Here is a 15,203-nt window from a genome sequence, read left to right on the forward strand (position 1 = left end):
GATTCCGCAGCAGCCGCACATTTAATCTGTTATGTGGTATTTGAGCTTGAGTTCTACCTTTCTGTGCACAGCAGGTTAGAGTCAGAGTCTTTTGACGCAGACCTGGACGCCCAGCTGCATGGTTCGTCCAGTTCGGAGGCTGAGCCGGAGAAGGCGCTGCTGCTGGGGGAGAGCCCGCCTCTCGCCAGCGCGTTTGCCCTCTCCACATCCTTTGAAGAAGATGTCCTGGACCTAAAGTGAAGACAATCCCATCGTGCACTTCTCGGCCCACCCACTCCTGTTCTGTCACCATTATTTTTTATTGTTTATCGTTTTGAATCCTTTGTTCTTGTCTTGTTTTTTTTGTTGGTTTGTTGGTTTGTTTGTTTTATATCTACGGTCTCACCAGTCATTGGACAAGATGGGTGCATTGGGAGTTAGAAGCTGTGTCCGTGAGCCTGTCAGTCTTCGTGAGCTGTCCCTCAGCCGCTGCGTGTTGGGTGTTTGTGTTGCCCCGCACGAAAAATACCCAAAGAGGCGATGAGGTCATGTCAGATGCCGTGGTTTATTCAGAGTTCTGCAATGTTTTTCGAGACAATGTAAACGGTTTGCTCCCGAACCTCAAACTGAATGTAAATCTACACATTGAGGCACGGCTAAAGCCCTCGCGTTCACAATGCCCTCGGAAGTTGCTAGAGCTTAATATGTGTTGTATATTATGTGATTATTTCCAATCCACTTTCAAATGTTGTAAGATATGCATATGTGTGTGTGTACATCTGTTTATACATGGAAATGCATACACAGTGACAGGCATGTGTGCTTGTCATGCCTGTGATGCATATTTATAGATATATTATAAAAATCCGTTTTATTCCCATATTTAGTAAAAGTATGATGTTTTATGCCGTCTGCACATGTTAGTCCTTATTCTTCTCCTCAGTCACAGCACACAGGTAGACAGGGCTGGAGGCAAAGTCTCTCACAAGTGCCATTTCCCATCATCCTTCACTGAACTACACCTCGAACAGCCACCGCACTCTGGTGTCTGACAGTAGCAGCCATGATTGTAGTCAACGTTAGTTTACTACTGTGACCCACAGCTCCTTTCATTCACGATACCGGAGGTACGCTCGCAAAGTCACATGTGCTAAACATTTCACGCCCTCATAAGAAGGAGGCGACATCAAATCTGCATGAGCCGCCTTTGAGTATTCTGAGCCAACAATTGGCTTCTTTGGTAATCATGAGGTCTGCAACATGATACCAAAAATAAGAGCGTGAAGCAAAACAAAACCTGACACGACAAAAAGGCACAGGAAGGGAATAAGCTTTAGACTAAAATCTAAAAGATCTGATAATGGCAAAAGTAAAACTTTGTTGGAAAATAAAAAAATGAGCCAATATTAATCATTACTAATTAACTAGAATTAAAAACTAGAATTGGTAACTAAGACTGAGAAGCATGTACAATTAAGAAAATAACCTTATTTGGGATCAGCACTCCATAGGACCAGGCATTTAGAATAAATATTTTCTGTAATTTAAAATCTTAGACCTGCTGTTTTGATTCTAGACGTCCTGTAAAACATCAACTCACAGCTGGAACCACTGGTGTCCAGCTATTGGCCAATTCTGCCGACATCTGTGCTTTTTCATTTCCCCATTTTAACCATTAATCCTTTGACAAGTAGCTAAACGTGTCCTTAAACCCAACACAGACACTTAGTTAAAATCACTGATCAATAACCAGACATTTGATTCATTATACAGGTTTTTGTTCAGATCCTGGTTTGGACTTCCGACCTGGTCATCATTCATTCAAAATCAAAGTCATGAAACAAGTTTAGTGCAAGTATTTAATTTTAATAAAGTTGGATGAGACAGATTAAAGAGATTAAAAGAGCAGCACAGACTAGAAATATGATGACTTTTTGTAATAAATGGGTCCCACATTTCCCATAATACCCCTCAGTAGATTCGTTCCCTTGACCTCCTCTGCCTTCTCAACGCCCACTTCTTTCCCAATTCTTTCTTACCAGTTTGTAACACAGGCTTTCTGTTAAAAGAAAGTCCTGCATCCAGTTATCGTAATTAGGGATTTCTGACTGGAGATCAAATTCATCCACATACGACGGTTTGTCTCAAAGTTCCAATATATCAGACTTGTCATTTATTAATACATAAGTACACAAGTATCTGTAAAGAGAATAAATAAGGATGACTCACATCAGCTAAAGGACCACTGTTGTGTTATTAACCCCCAAATTTAAAGGACATAGAGTTATCTTGTCAATAAACTGTATTTGAGTCCTTACACAATCAATTGTTTACTCATATTACCAAATCTTTCCATGATGTTCCACTCACAGGTTGTTGGCAGAAATTAAGAAAACATCCTTTATTCTGACCTGGAAGTGCTCACACCTCATTATTTAAATGTTATTATATGGTGCTTTTCCCTTCAGAAAAAATCGTTTAGTGTCACCAGATAAACAGCTTTTGTTGGGCTTCTTATTTGTAGCAGTTTGTTACCAAGTGAAACCAACAAACTTTATGGACCCATTAAAACTACTCTGGATCTTATTTTTATCACTAAATTAAAGAGATACCAGCGTCAGACTCCTGTTATCTATGACTGACGTGAACCTTTTCGCCTCCAGGCCGCTCCTAATTACGATTTTAAACGATGTGACGTCAGCCCGGCACAAGTCTCGAGCCCAAACTCAGATAACCCTAAGCCCTTTATTACGGTTATTTTCTTTTCTTTAATTAAGAGAAGAAGAAAAAAAAAACTCCGATGGTAACCACAGAAAACATTATCTGACTTTGTTTCCACAGGCAGAGTAGTGCTTGCCATGGCAGTTAAACATAACCAGTGGAGGGCCTCTTTAAAGTGAAAGGAATTATAAAATCATGCAGTTAAAAGTGACTAAAGCCATTATTACCAGGGTTTTTAGAGGTTTTAACTCTCATGTGGCTCTGTTTGTGCAAACAGCACTGCAGCCAGACCAGTCACATGTAAACAGTTCCCTGAAATCACCTCAGAAGTGGCTCGGTCTCAGATCACTCATACAGATACACGCTTTCTCCACTGAGAGCGTTGAATCGGCCGTGTGTGTCTGAATCTAAAGATGAAACTCTATATATTTGAGTAAATAACAGAAAGTCATTAAAACCACATCAGAAAGCTTAGAGGGTAAACAAGCATGGGAGCAGTGGTCCTCCCTACATGCTACCTGTCTGTATGAGAGCGCCTCCATGTGGCTGTTTCACATCACAGCAGCCTTCACATCCTGCATGAGCCTCCTTCCATCCTCCCTTTTTACCTCCTCATTGTTTCCAATGTTCTCCTCCTGCCTGTGTCAGTGTGAACCGTCCAACACTTTGACGAACTCAGAAAACTTAAAAGGGAAGATGATGATGATGATGATGATGATGATGAAGGGAGTGTAGGTTTATTTTGGTTTCTTTTAAGGAAATGTACTTTAAGGAAACGTTATTGCTCTCGGTGAGTGATGGGGGGAAACACTGTTTCTCTTATTTCCGTTTTCTCCTCTATTTCTGCCCTTGTTTCTACCTCCCCTTGGCATTTTCACTGTTTGTTTGGTTTGTTTGTTTATTTGTATTTTTTGGTTTCCTTATTTTTTTTGTATTTGAACCTATATTTACTGTTTAGACTGTTGCTGAACCTCTCTGTGATATCAAAATGAAAGAAAATGAACAAAAAAAACACCAAGTGTCTTAAAATATTGTATTGCCATCGTTTTTAATGCCAAGTACTACTTGTAAATGTTTGTGTATCAAATGTGGCCTCAAATGAAACTGAACTATATTATTATTATTATGATTATTCTTATTAATATTATTTGAGCATTTATTTTAAACAAGTGCTGTAGACCACTGCTGTGAAAGTAGTTGATTATGTTCATTGATATGTAATAAATATTTATGAAATTTAAACTGTCTGATGTTTTCGTTTAAAAAAATTTAAAGTGCAAGTGTCCTAAAACAAAAAAGCAAAAAATGATCTTATATCAGCCCGTGAAGTTTGGTTAACGATCATTACATTAGTCTGACTTCTCTTTTATTTCTTTATTTCTGAGTCCTGCTTTCTGCTGCATTTGACACAGTGAACCGGCAGATCCTTATTTCCTCCCTTCAGGATCTGGGTGTCTGAGGCTCTGCTCTCTCCTGGCTTGCATCCTATCTCAAAGACCGCACTGACCTCGAACTTGGAGTGGATCTGTGTCCGAACCTTGTCCTCTCACTACTGGGGTCCCTCAAGGTTATGTCCTGGGTCCTCTTCCCTTCTCTCTGTACACCAACTCTCTCAGCTCACATGGCTTTTTCCTATCACTGCTACTCAGACGACACCCAACTAATCCTCTCTTTTCCCCAATCTGAAACAGAGGTAGCAGCACGAATCTCTGCCTGTCTGACTGACATCTCTCAGTGGAGGTCTGCACACCACCTGAAAATCAACCTTGACAACACCGAACTACTTTTCCTCCCACTTGACAGCCAACTCTCCCTTACTGCCAACATTACTGCAACAACACGTTCCTGTAGATACATGTTGCACAATATCAGGAGAATACGCCCCCTTCTCAGCTCAGAAGGCGGCGCAGGTTCTGGTCCAGGCCCTGATGATCTCCCGCCTGGACTATTGTACCTCCCTCCTGGCAGGTCTACCTGCTAGTGCCATCCGACCTCTGTAGCTCATTCAGAATGCAGTAGCTCGACTGGTCTTTAACCTAAATTCACTCACACTACTCCGAGGGACTCACAGTACACATCACCTGAATGAAATGTACAAATAAGCAGACCTGAGAGTTGTGTTCTTATAACCCACAGCCCCCTCCCATTGGGTATGTAAATGTATTTATTACCCTCCTGATGTCTTATCAGGGTTGGAGCTATCTTGCCGTCATGTCTCTCTAGTAGACCCCTCGAGTGAGACCCCAGATGTGAGATCCCAACCATTTTCAAAGAGACACCATAAAGTTAAGGCTTCAAGAGGCCATAAAGTATAAGTCTCTGAGCAATAATCGTAAACCTAAAGTTGCCCTTTTAGATAACCAATCTGGTCAATCTTCCACATACACGTCTGCTCATGCAACATCACGTCCACGAATACAAAATTCCTATTACACTAGCCTAAAGCTTTTTCTCAGGCTGACAGCTTCATTGAATCAGTGTATGACAGAAAGATAATCGATGCCGAGCTCCTGAGGTCAAAGGTGGATTCATTTTTGACAGATATTTCAGTTTATCAAAGCTTTTATCACTTTGAGTGCCGTGATTTTCCCATGATAAAGAAACACCGTCTCATTACCTACAGGCTTTAATACCTCCCAAAGTCAAAGTGTGTCTGAGTCTGAAACACTGTGATATTTACAATAATTACACAAAGTCAAAGGTCTTATAAGTAGCCCTGTGCTTCAATGCAGGTTAATGAGAGGTTCGGATTTGATGACGCACAGGATTTGTTCTTCGTAGTTGAAAACTGGCGCTAACTGTGTGTTGATTAGTACTTTCTGTGTGTGGCCACAAGGTGGGGATACATAATGATGTAAGTGCAGTATGTTTGGTGCCTTTTAAATCTCTGCTGCTCACTGTAACCCTAACCCTGGTTGAAGGAGACAGACACAGTGACACCCTCTGAGAAAACAGGAACACACCATCCGTCCAACATAAACTGATTCCCTAGCAGGGGGAAGAAAAACATTGTTTCTGTCAGAGTTAGAACCAGCTATGGTGTAGAGAAAACGTTTTTAATCTAGTCCCATTTTCCAGTCAGCTCATTAAACAAGTTGTGATATGTAATTTCTTTTTTGTAATTTTTTTTTTGTCTTCCTTATGGGGACAAAAATCAAGTCCCCATAATGAAAATTATTAAATATTTAGGTGGAGATATTTGTACTGTTTCGTTATGGTGAGGTTTAGGTTAAGGTAAGGTAAGGTAAGGTTAAGGATAAGATTAGTGTTAGTGTTAGGTTTAGGGTTAGGGTTAGGGTTAGGGTAAGGTTTTGGCAATTAGTAACTATGGTTAAGGTTGGTGTCAGAAAAATCAATTCAAGCCTATGTTATGTCGTCCACCATCATGGAGACACGTGTGTGTGTGTGTGTGTGTGTGTGTGTGTGTGTGTGTGTGTGTGTGTGTGTGTGTGTGTGTGTGTGTATTTGTGAAGAACTCAAGTAGGTAATGTAATGCAATGTAATGTAAATAACAAAAAGTGAACTCAAGCAAGAGTAAAAGTACCACATTCACTTTTCTCCTTGGATAGAAGTGAGTAAATACTTGCTTATATTGTAAGTGTGCTATGTAGTGGAGTAAAAGAGAGTTCCCCAAAATAAACCTACTTAAGGAAAGTACTGTACAGGTACGTGAAAAATTTACCGAAGTCCAGTAAAAGGTAAATGTACTTACATGCCACCACTGAGTGTGAGTCACTTCCTGTGGGTGTGAAACACAGGAGAGGTGGAGTCGTATAGGATGAAGGACATGTGCCTTGTTGCTTTAAAGCCCTGGAGGTAGAGGCAGGTTGCTACGACCACTCCAGTCATGTATATGGACACACCTGCGTTGCTGGCTTGTTATTAGCTTTAGGTGTCACGCAGATCATATGTATTGTTAAGGCTCATTCATTCAAAAAAAGAAAGCGGCCATCCCACGTTCCCTGGGTCTGTTCTATTTCTTTTGTACAGAGAATAAAAACTATGATCACAAGACTTTGCTGCTCTTTGATGCCAGGTTTAGTCATCGTCACTGGAGGGAAAGTCACTGTGCATGAGATTACTGGCAATGCAGCTTGGGAAACAAATACAAGTGAAAATGTACAAACATCTTGCTCATAATGCGGGCGGGTGACACACACTGACTTAACTGTAGCCACATTGAGCATGAACGCATGAAAGCATAGAGCCTGTGGCTTCCCGGCACCGTCCAGCCCCTCAGGATATGAAAAAAGAGAGCAGCACGGCCAAAAGGTCTTACATAATAAGAGGAGGAATGCTGGAGGCCTGCCTCAGACCTCTGGATCATCTCACACTAACAGGGAAAGTGGGGCCCCCTGTCCCCTTAACAATACAGACCACTGTCTCTGCACGGCCAGGCAAAGTAAACAGTGATCCATCTGCTAAAATGATTCAAATACTGGACTAATTGTGTTCAAGTAAAGGATGGGTCAGCTCGGTTTGATTTATTCCCTTTCAAAATGTACGCTGAATAATAAATTATGATTACAATACTTTTTTTAAACAGTTTTCACAGATGAGCTCTTTCACATGACACTCGTGTTCTTCTTTCTCTGCAGGTTCTTGTCAGATACATGTCTCAGTACAAACAGTGTTAGTTTACCTTTCCTTCTCCTTTAAAGGCTCTTAAAGAGACCCACAGTTGAAAGCATTTACTTGAAAACTATTCGACTGAGTGGTATTAAAGTCTGTCAGCACCTCGTACGTCATCATGCCAGGATCCATTATGCCTTGTTGAATGTAGCAATGCAAACAAATGTTAACCCAACAGATGGAATATCCACACAGGAAAACCGACGAGGCCACCTTAGATAGGACACCACCTGAATGTTGGTCTGTGTTGTGTGTAAACACACAAAAAAAAGGGAGTGGGGGATCAACACATTGTGCAATGCAGTGCTGGAAAAAATTCCCGAGTAGTTTGAGCCAAATGTCGGCAACTGTGAGTTTTAAATTCCATCGTCAAGTCAACGAAAGCTGGTTTCAGAAAAAACAAGATGAGCAACAACCTTCATTTGCATTTTAAATACACGAGTACACTACAAAATGTCAACTTCACTGAACTTTTAAAACATTCTCACAACAACAATACTGACAACATCTCACAAAACTCGGTATAGGCTTGATCACACACACCTCGCGGTGTATTGCACTCTCGCTGGAATTCTTGTCTTTTTACGATCTCCCTCCCAGGAGTCTGCTCAGTATCCGCCTCCTGCTTTTCTTTGCTGACACAGGCCACAGATCTTACGAGCCACAACCCCAAGCCTTCAACGATGGATGTTCAAGCATAAGCTGCAACCGCCATTACAATCTGCAGGGCCATGGAGACACAAGGTATCTGTGCGAAGGTGTAGGCTATGGAGCGGGTCGGTGCTTGTAGGGCCAGCAGGTAGGCAACACTGTGCAGCACGCGGCACATGAAGAAGACGAGGAAGTGGAGGCGGGCCACAGCCAGTGAGGGGCCGGTCAGGGAGTAGATGGCGCCCAGGAAGAGGAAGGGGAAGATGTTCTCCATGTCGTTAACATGAGCTCTGTAGGAGAGGAAGGATTCGGTCACACATCTGATTTTACAAAGTACGACAAAGGATTCTTCCTCTACTTCGGTTTCTCGTTATTTGGATTATCTTGGTTTTCTAGGGAATTTGAGGGTCTGAAAGAGGGAAGAGGCCTTAACCAACATGGAATACTGTGATTTATCACTGGGGTGACTCATCAGTTTAGTTCAGACCTGTTCATCTCAATTGAACCGTGTTCTACAGCAGTGTGACTTTCTTTTTTTTGGCAGAACTGCCACTCTGTTCTCTCGCTTCCTCTCCTCCCATTGGGTTCAAATGGGGAATTATATTTTTCTGGGAAGTGTACATTACAAAAGAAGTGATTAGGTTGGCAGGTTATTTGAGCGCGTAGTGTCGGAGTAGCCCAAGGAAAAACAAATAAAACACCAAAAATGTGTCAATGCCTGCCAATGCATTTCCCATCACATGTTCCATGGGTGATCCATGACAGACAGATGAGGAAAGCAGAGGGGAAAGTTTAGAAGTTTAAAAGCAGAAAAACATCTGTTTCTTTAACGTCACGGATAGTGACAAGTTCAAACAAAGCAAGAGCGCTAAAGGCTGCCAACTCTTGTTGAATATCACTGGAGGAAAACACATTGTCTGACTGAAGCCTTGCAAAGGAAACATGAACACTGTTCCCCAGAAGAAAGCAAAGTATTACAGTGACATCTGTACGTCTCTTTGTTTTTTTCTCCATTATTTTTATATTATTTGACACATGCGTTTGTTTAATAATATAATGTAGCAAGCCAAGGAACTTCCCAAAAGCTTAAATAACATAAGGTATTGATCAAATGATGATATAATACACTGCTGCTGTGCAATCCTTATTATCTCTCCACACAGGGACACTGCGGTATTCTTAGAGATCAAACTGTTTGACAGACTGAGGAATAAATGAGTTATGTAATCACACATATTGAATAATAACCATGAGGACAGCATCCTAATGTAGACACTGAGGGTTGGACAATATTTAGGATGCTTCTTGTGGTGAGTAATAGTTTGTTTTTGGGTCTGAAAGCTCCACAACGTATGCAAGTTTTTTAGTTAGAAAATAAAAGCATGTCTTTCTGCTCTCACCTCCGGCATCTCTCCACATATGGGTCCTCTCTGTAAAACTGTAAACCTCCATGTCTCAGCGAGTCCTCGGGGTTGGCAAAAGCCTTTCAGGAAAGAACGAAAACAAAACTCGATCAGCGGGAAAAAAACACAGAATAAGTTGATATTAATGCTGCAATATGACTTTTCCCTGCTGGTTTCCTTGTTTCCATCTGAATCCTGGACTCACCTTTTTACGCAGCCTGACTTGCCCCGTTATAATCGCCAAGATGTACATTTTGACCACCAGCAGCACTCCGTAGAAAACAAAGCAGGAGAAAACCTCGTTTCTTATCATGACTGCCATTGCTGTTGAGATGCGGTGGATCCAAAGTGAGTTGAGGAGGGAGCAGCTCCGGGGCTGGTGCGCTGGTTCGTGCGTAAAAGCTTCAGAAAGTGAGAGTGCCTCTGAGCGCAGGCTTTTTGTGTAGCGTCACTGACGTCAGCAGCCACTCAGCGATGATGGCAGGTTAATCAGAGGAGATGGAAATTTGCAATCCATGTTTCTTTCTGCATTTTTGTCTGCCACTCCAAACTTGATCCCCTGAGGCGTCGCTTAACTGTTTAGTGGCCTTTGTGAGAAAGTAAAAGAAAAGGAAAGCGGAGGCGGTTGCAACACTTCTCAAACACTATTTGGACTCAAGCAACCAGATTTATATATATATATATATAACTTCTTTATTTCTGCTAATTACCCACATTATTGAAGATGATGACACATGGCTTATCATTTTCTATGTTTATTTGCGTGGAAGAAGTCAGATTTCGACCCCAACTCTGCATGGGACAGTAGCAACATGTCAGAAATACAACACATTTTCCCATATAACTTGTGTGTGTGTAGCATTGTGTTATTGTGGCTGATACATTTGAAGCAAATTGAAACTACTTGGCATTTTGTCCGATTTTCTTCGTAAATCATCTCAAATGTAATTGTAGTTGCCCAAGGAAGCATTTCAAGACATCATGGGGGCCATAAGAAAAATAGACCAGGGAGCCCTTTATTGAACCGAACAAAAAAATTTTAATCAGCCATTCTCGGGGGTCAACTCTTAGCTCGGAGCCCTAAGTAATTGCTTGCTTTGCCTATACCCTGTAGCAACACCACTGGTTGCCAGATGAACAGTGGAGTAAAAGTTAGATATAACTCTCTAAAGTGTAGTGGAGTTGAAGCCTGCTGTATAAAATGGTTCCTGAGTAAAGTTACATTTTACCTTTGCACGTGAGTCTCATGTTAAATAAATTATCGCCATATTCAAGGTTTCTGTTTGTTCAAGATATAAATCTTTATGATGTTTCTCAGCCGGAGGGTTCTTCACCCCACCAAGGAGTCAGATGAGGCTGTTGACATTCCTTGTTTTGAAGCCAATAAAATGACCACCTCAAAGAGGCACACAAATACTATAAAGATGACACAACCCTGACAAAATGCAAAACAACACTCACAGTGACCACAGACACACACAATTATATGAAAATGGGAAAAATAAACAGGATGAAGAAGGTAACAACAAATGTAGCCACGCCACTGAGAGGATGTGCTGTGTCTCAAATGTCTGTTTGCAGGAGCCCATTTTCTCATAACCAATCCATAGCTGCAGGCTATTTAGAATAATAGAATCTATTTATTGATGTTATATTATAGTTTTATGAATCATTCATTGAACTGAATAAATAATGTTAATATTTAACTATTAATATTACTATCAATAGATTAGACTACAGTAATGTATTTTTAATTTAGTGTCTTCTTACTATAATACACAAAACGGAGCCGTGCCACAGTCTGCCACACCCTCTGTCTTTTAAGTTGGCTAAGAAATAACTTTCCCTGGCGTGAACCTGTGGTCTGAGTCAGAGACTGACTATTTGACTTCAGGAGCCAGCACATCTTTCACGTTGACTATGATGGTCAGACTGGGAAAATGTTTTCAAACCCTGCTGACAAAATATGGGCCTTGGGGGGTCATTGCAAAACAAGGGACATTTTCATCTCAGTCATAAGTCTGATATTGCCATGATTCTGCTCATCAGTGTTTCATCACAACATTATTTTATACTGTACGATAAGAGAAAAAGATTTTGTTATGCCAGCAGAGGTATAATGTAGTTTTTTTTTACCTACATACTGTACTAAGATACAGTTTACTGTTTTTTAATGCTACTCCACTATATTTCAGAAGTAATAAGTAATAATACCTCATACTAAGTGGTTCGTTTTCAGTCTATTATTTTACACAGAAAAAAATATATATTTTGAGAATCAGGTTGTTCAACAATAACTACTTTACAGTAAAGACAAAATATATTTACTTTACAGTAAACACAGTTGTTGTCCGACTTATATCATGCAGATCCAGATTTTACACATAAAACAAATAAGCATATAATTGTTCATGATATCATGTAGTCATAAGTGTAAAATTTCTAATATGTCCCATTATTATAGATGGTACTACTTTACTGTATATCAAGTAACCTAAACCCACTACAACAGTAATATGGTACTTCAACATCACTGCATCAGTTACAATGATCCAATAACATGATATGTAACCATATATGATTTTATATATCAGCATATATTATATGCTGAAAAGGCTTAATAACCTACTCAAGCACACTTGTGGAAGAAGTATTTGGAGACACTACTTATAGTATTTTATTACTTATAGATGTATACATTATTGTCTAATATTATAGTTGGTTCAGTAGAGCCATTTTTAATTGTAAAACTGAATTGTACAAGCCTTTTATGTGTTTTATGCAAAATTTTAATCTGTAGATAAATGTAGTGGAGTACACTGTAGAATTAATACTCAAGTATCAATACTGCAAAGCTGTACTAAAGTATAACTCTTGGATTATAGCTTTCTATCTCTGCTTAAGTAAGACAGACTTTGAATACAGGACTCTCCCTTTAACAAGATTACGTTTTTCTAATGTTGAGAAAAACAACATCCCTCACATCCTACTTCATTGCATTTAATATCCACTGGTGGTAGGAATTAATTTGTGCAGAAGATAGAACATTCAAAGAACATTCTCTATCTTGTCCTATGTTTTAAAATGGGACAGTTTTTAGTTATATAGAAGTAATGACGTATGATCTACTGAGCAGCAACATGGCTGCCATACAAGTCAGTAGCCAGTCAGATTTACCCTCAGGTTCAGCCTGTATTATTGATCACAAGGCCACAACACTTGAGGACGCTAAGGTGCACTACTGAGGTTATGTCCTTAACATCTGCTGGTGGTTGACCTTCAGACGTACAAGGGATATTCACTATCTTGACCTATATTCTAAAATGATTCCACATGCCCAGTGTATTTACATCATGTTTATTTACACGTTATAATCCAACATGTCTTATGTCAGGGGTCAGCCGTCGGCCCCTGACCCTGCCAGTCCAAGGTGAGGGAGCTGCCCGAGCTGGTGTCGTCACAGCAGTCCTCAGCGTCGGAGAAGGACGACATGTAGTGGAGGCCGGTCACTCTGTGGTAGCCTCCTTGCTGCATGCGTGGGAAGGCAGTGAGCTCCGTGGCCCTGTGGCCTGTCCGTCTCACTGTCACAGTCCACATGTCCACCAGCTGGGAACACATGGCGCAGCCCATGGTGTGTGTGTGTATGCAAGGGAGACAGATTACACAGGGATGCACAGTTTCTCTACACACTCACACAGGCATCAGAGTGGATACTCATCCTCACTAAATCAACCAGCTTCATTAGTGCATTTTGCTGGTGAGGACAGGAAGCAAGAGACATAGTAATACACACGTATATAATAATAGGTGACATGTAATACAAAATTACATTTACTTAAATATAGTAATTTCATGTACCTGGAATATTCCAGTACATTTATAATATATTGTGGAGTATATCTGCAAGATATCACAGTTCATACCAATTACTTCTGTTTCATACATTGTTAAAACAGCACCACACTCAGTACTTTTCATATATTCACAGGCTCTATCGAAATATAAGGCAAAAAAGATTATGTATAGTCAGAATATTTTGCAAACATGTAATATTATGTAGCTACTTTATTGTACTGTGTGTAATCTGTTTTGTAATGGCACTGTGTCTTCACTGTTTGTTTGTTTTACTTTTTAAACTTCTGTTTCAAAGTACAATTTAAATAAAGGATATTGTCATTACTCTAAATATTTATGGCAACAAAACATGTTTAGTGTTTCAATATATTTTAACATGTTTAAAGAGTGCATACAAACGCCTGTGAGGGTTTCCTATAAAAGTTTTGCGAACAGGGGAAAGGGACGGGCTGCACAAAGCATCATAAAACAAAATAGTAAATCTATGTATCAAGTTCTGTCCTGTGTTTAACACAACCAAAACAACACAACCGCCGGAGCATCCAGCCCTGCCTGTAGGGCCTTACCAGCATGAGTTAAAAGGGTCGGGAGGAGTTTTGAGGTCGTCTCCATTTCCCCCCCCCAGCTGTCAGACACGGCATGTAAATATTTACAGGAGCATGCTGTTGCAGAGATCGTCAGAGACAAGAGTTCACAGAGCGAGGAGAGCTACGGGTTTTCCAGCGAATCCACTCCCAGTCCAGGTGACGATTCAAATGGTGACTTGCTCCTCTGACTAAACTGAAGAGTCATCAACATAGAGTCTCTTCATAAGGTTCCATATCACTGTGATTAATCAATTACTTCCTCTGCCATGCTGTTTATCCTCGCTTCAGCTTGTTCAAACAAAGCAGCAGAGTATTTATAATAAAAGCCTACGGAGAGAAATAGATGGGAAGTTAGTTAGTGGCAGATTAATAAAGAGATTCCATTGTCACTTATCAGGACAAAATGTTTTCTTTTAATGATCAATAAAATTCAATCAATTTTCATTTGCATAGCATCTTTCATACAGGTCAGTAAAATTCAGTTCGCAGAAAACATGGATGATAATAAGATGAGACAAATGAAAATGGTAAAATAATTTGAAACCGAACAAAATAAAAAAAACGACGGCAAAATGTTAATAAAATCAATACAACTTTTAATAGAGATCAAATTAAATTATCAATAAAAAGGTATACAAGGTCGAATAGATGGAAAGGAATGATTTGTTTTTTAACATAAATATATTAGAAATATATCAAATATATCAAACATCAGGCTAGATCAGACACAGATTTTAACTTCAAAGCTTCTCTTTGCTCATCGACAAGGATTCCTCACAGCAAGGAAAACATTCTAAAAATAATACAAGAGCTGACAACCTTTTGAAAGGCTTAAAAATAGATGTTCTCTGGCAAACATTTGAGCTTTCTGAACACAGCATGGAACCAGTGCTCCTCTGAGGTAAAACAGAGGGGATCCACTCTAGTGTTGGTAATTTGGAATATTAAAAATGTATATGTAAAACAGACAGAATCCATTTTGTACTTACAGCTGCGGCAGTAAAAACAACAACACTGTTATTTCAGCTAATAATGATCCAACTGTGTATATGTGTGCACACTATGAGTCCACATGTGCAATACAGTAATAGAGGTTCATTCCTTAATGAGAGGTTGTTCTCATATCTACAAACACATTTCCCTGGACATTTAGTAATTACTGCAATTAATAAACACAGCTCACAACCGCCCGCCCTGCTGAATCTATCATCTGACCTTCACCATGTAAAGCAAGTGCACAGAGAGAAATTAGTAAGAATGAGTTTATGATGAGGATGAGGAGGACCAGTGGTCTGCTGCTACTTGCCACACCCATCCCATCCCAGTGCACACACACACACACACACACACACACACAGCAGAGGCGACCCCCATT

The 15,203-nt window shown here is 40.1% G+C and overlaps 2 protein-coding genes across 6 annotated transcripts in view; one reads left to right on the plus strand and one right to left on the minus strand.

Annotated features, from left to right (window-relative positions):
• garnl3 (GTPase activating Rap/RanGAP domain like 3) overlaps positions 1–3,942 on the plus strand; it is a 69,272-nt gene extending 65,330 nt beyond the window's left edge. For 4 of the 5 annotated variants that reach the window (XM_053447677.1, XM_053447680.1, XM_053447679.1 and 1 more), the window contains one exon: positions 72–3,942. In XM_053447677.1, the coding sequence (XP_053303652.1) occupies positions 72–240 (169 nt within the window). In that variant the 3' untranslated portion in view covers positions 241–3,942. The remainder of the gene's footprint in view (positions 1–71) is intronic. The other variant, XM_053447678.1, reaches the window with a different exon arrangement.
• A 3,227-nt stretch (positions 3,943–7,169) lies between these two features.
• ptges (prostaglandin E synthase) lies at positions 7,170–9,863 on the minus strand. The gene is made up of 3 exons (XM_053447682.1): positions 9,592–9,863; positions 9,384–9,466; positions 7,170–8,273 (listed from the first exon to the last, which is right to left on the minus strand). The coding sequence occupies exons 1-3, from the start codon at positions 9,706–9,708 to the stop codon at positions 8,024–8,026; spliced, it is 450 nt and encodes a 149-aa protein (XP_053303657.1). The 5' UTR covers positions 9,709–9,863; the 3' UTR covers positions 7,170–8,023.
• Between the last annotated feature and the right edge of the window lie 5,340 nt (positions 9,864–15,203).

This window comes from Pleuronectes platessa, chromosome 19, assembly GCF_947347685.1.
Source record: "Pleuronectes platessa chromosome 19, fPlePla1.1, whole genome shotgun sequence".
In the NCBI taxonomy this organism is placed as follows: Eukaryota; Metazoa; Chordata; class Actinopteri; order Pleuronectiformes; family Pleuronectidae; genus Pleuronectes; species Pleuronectes platessa.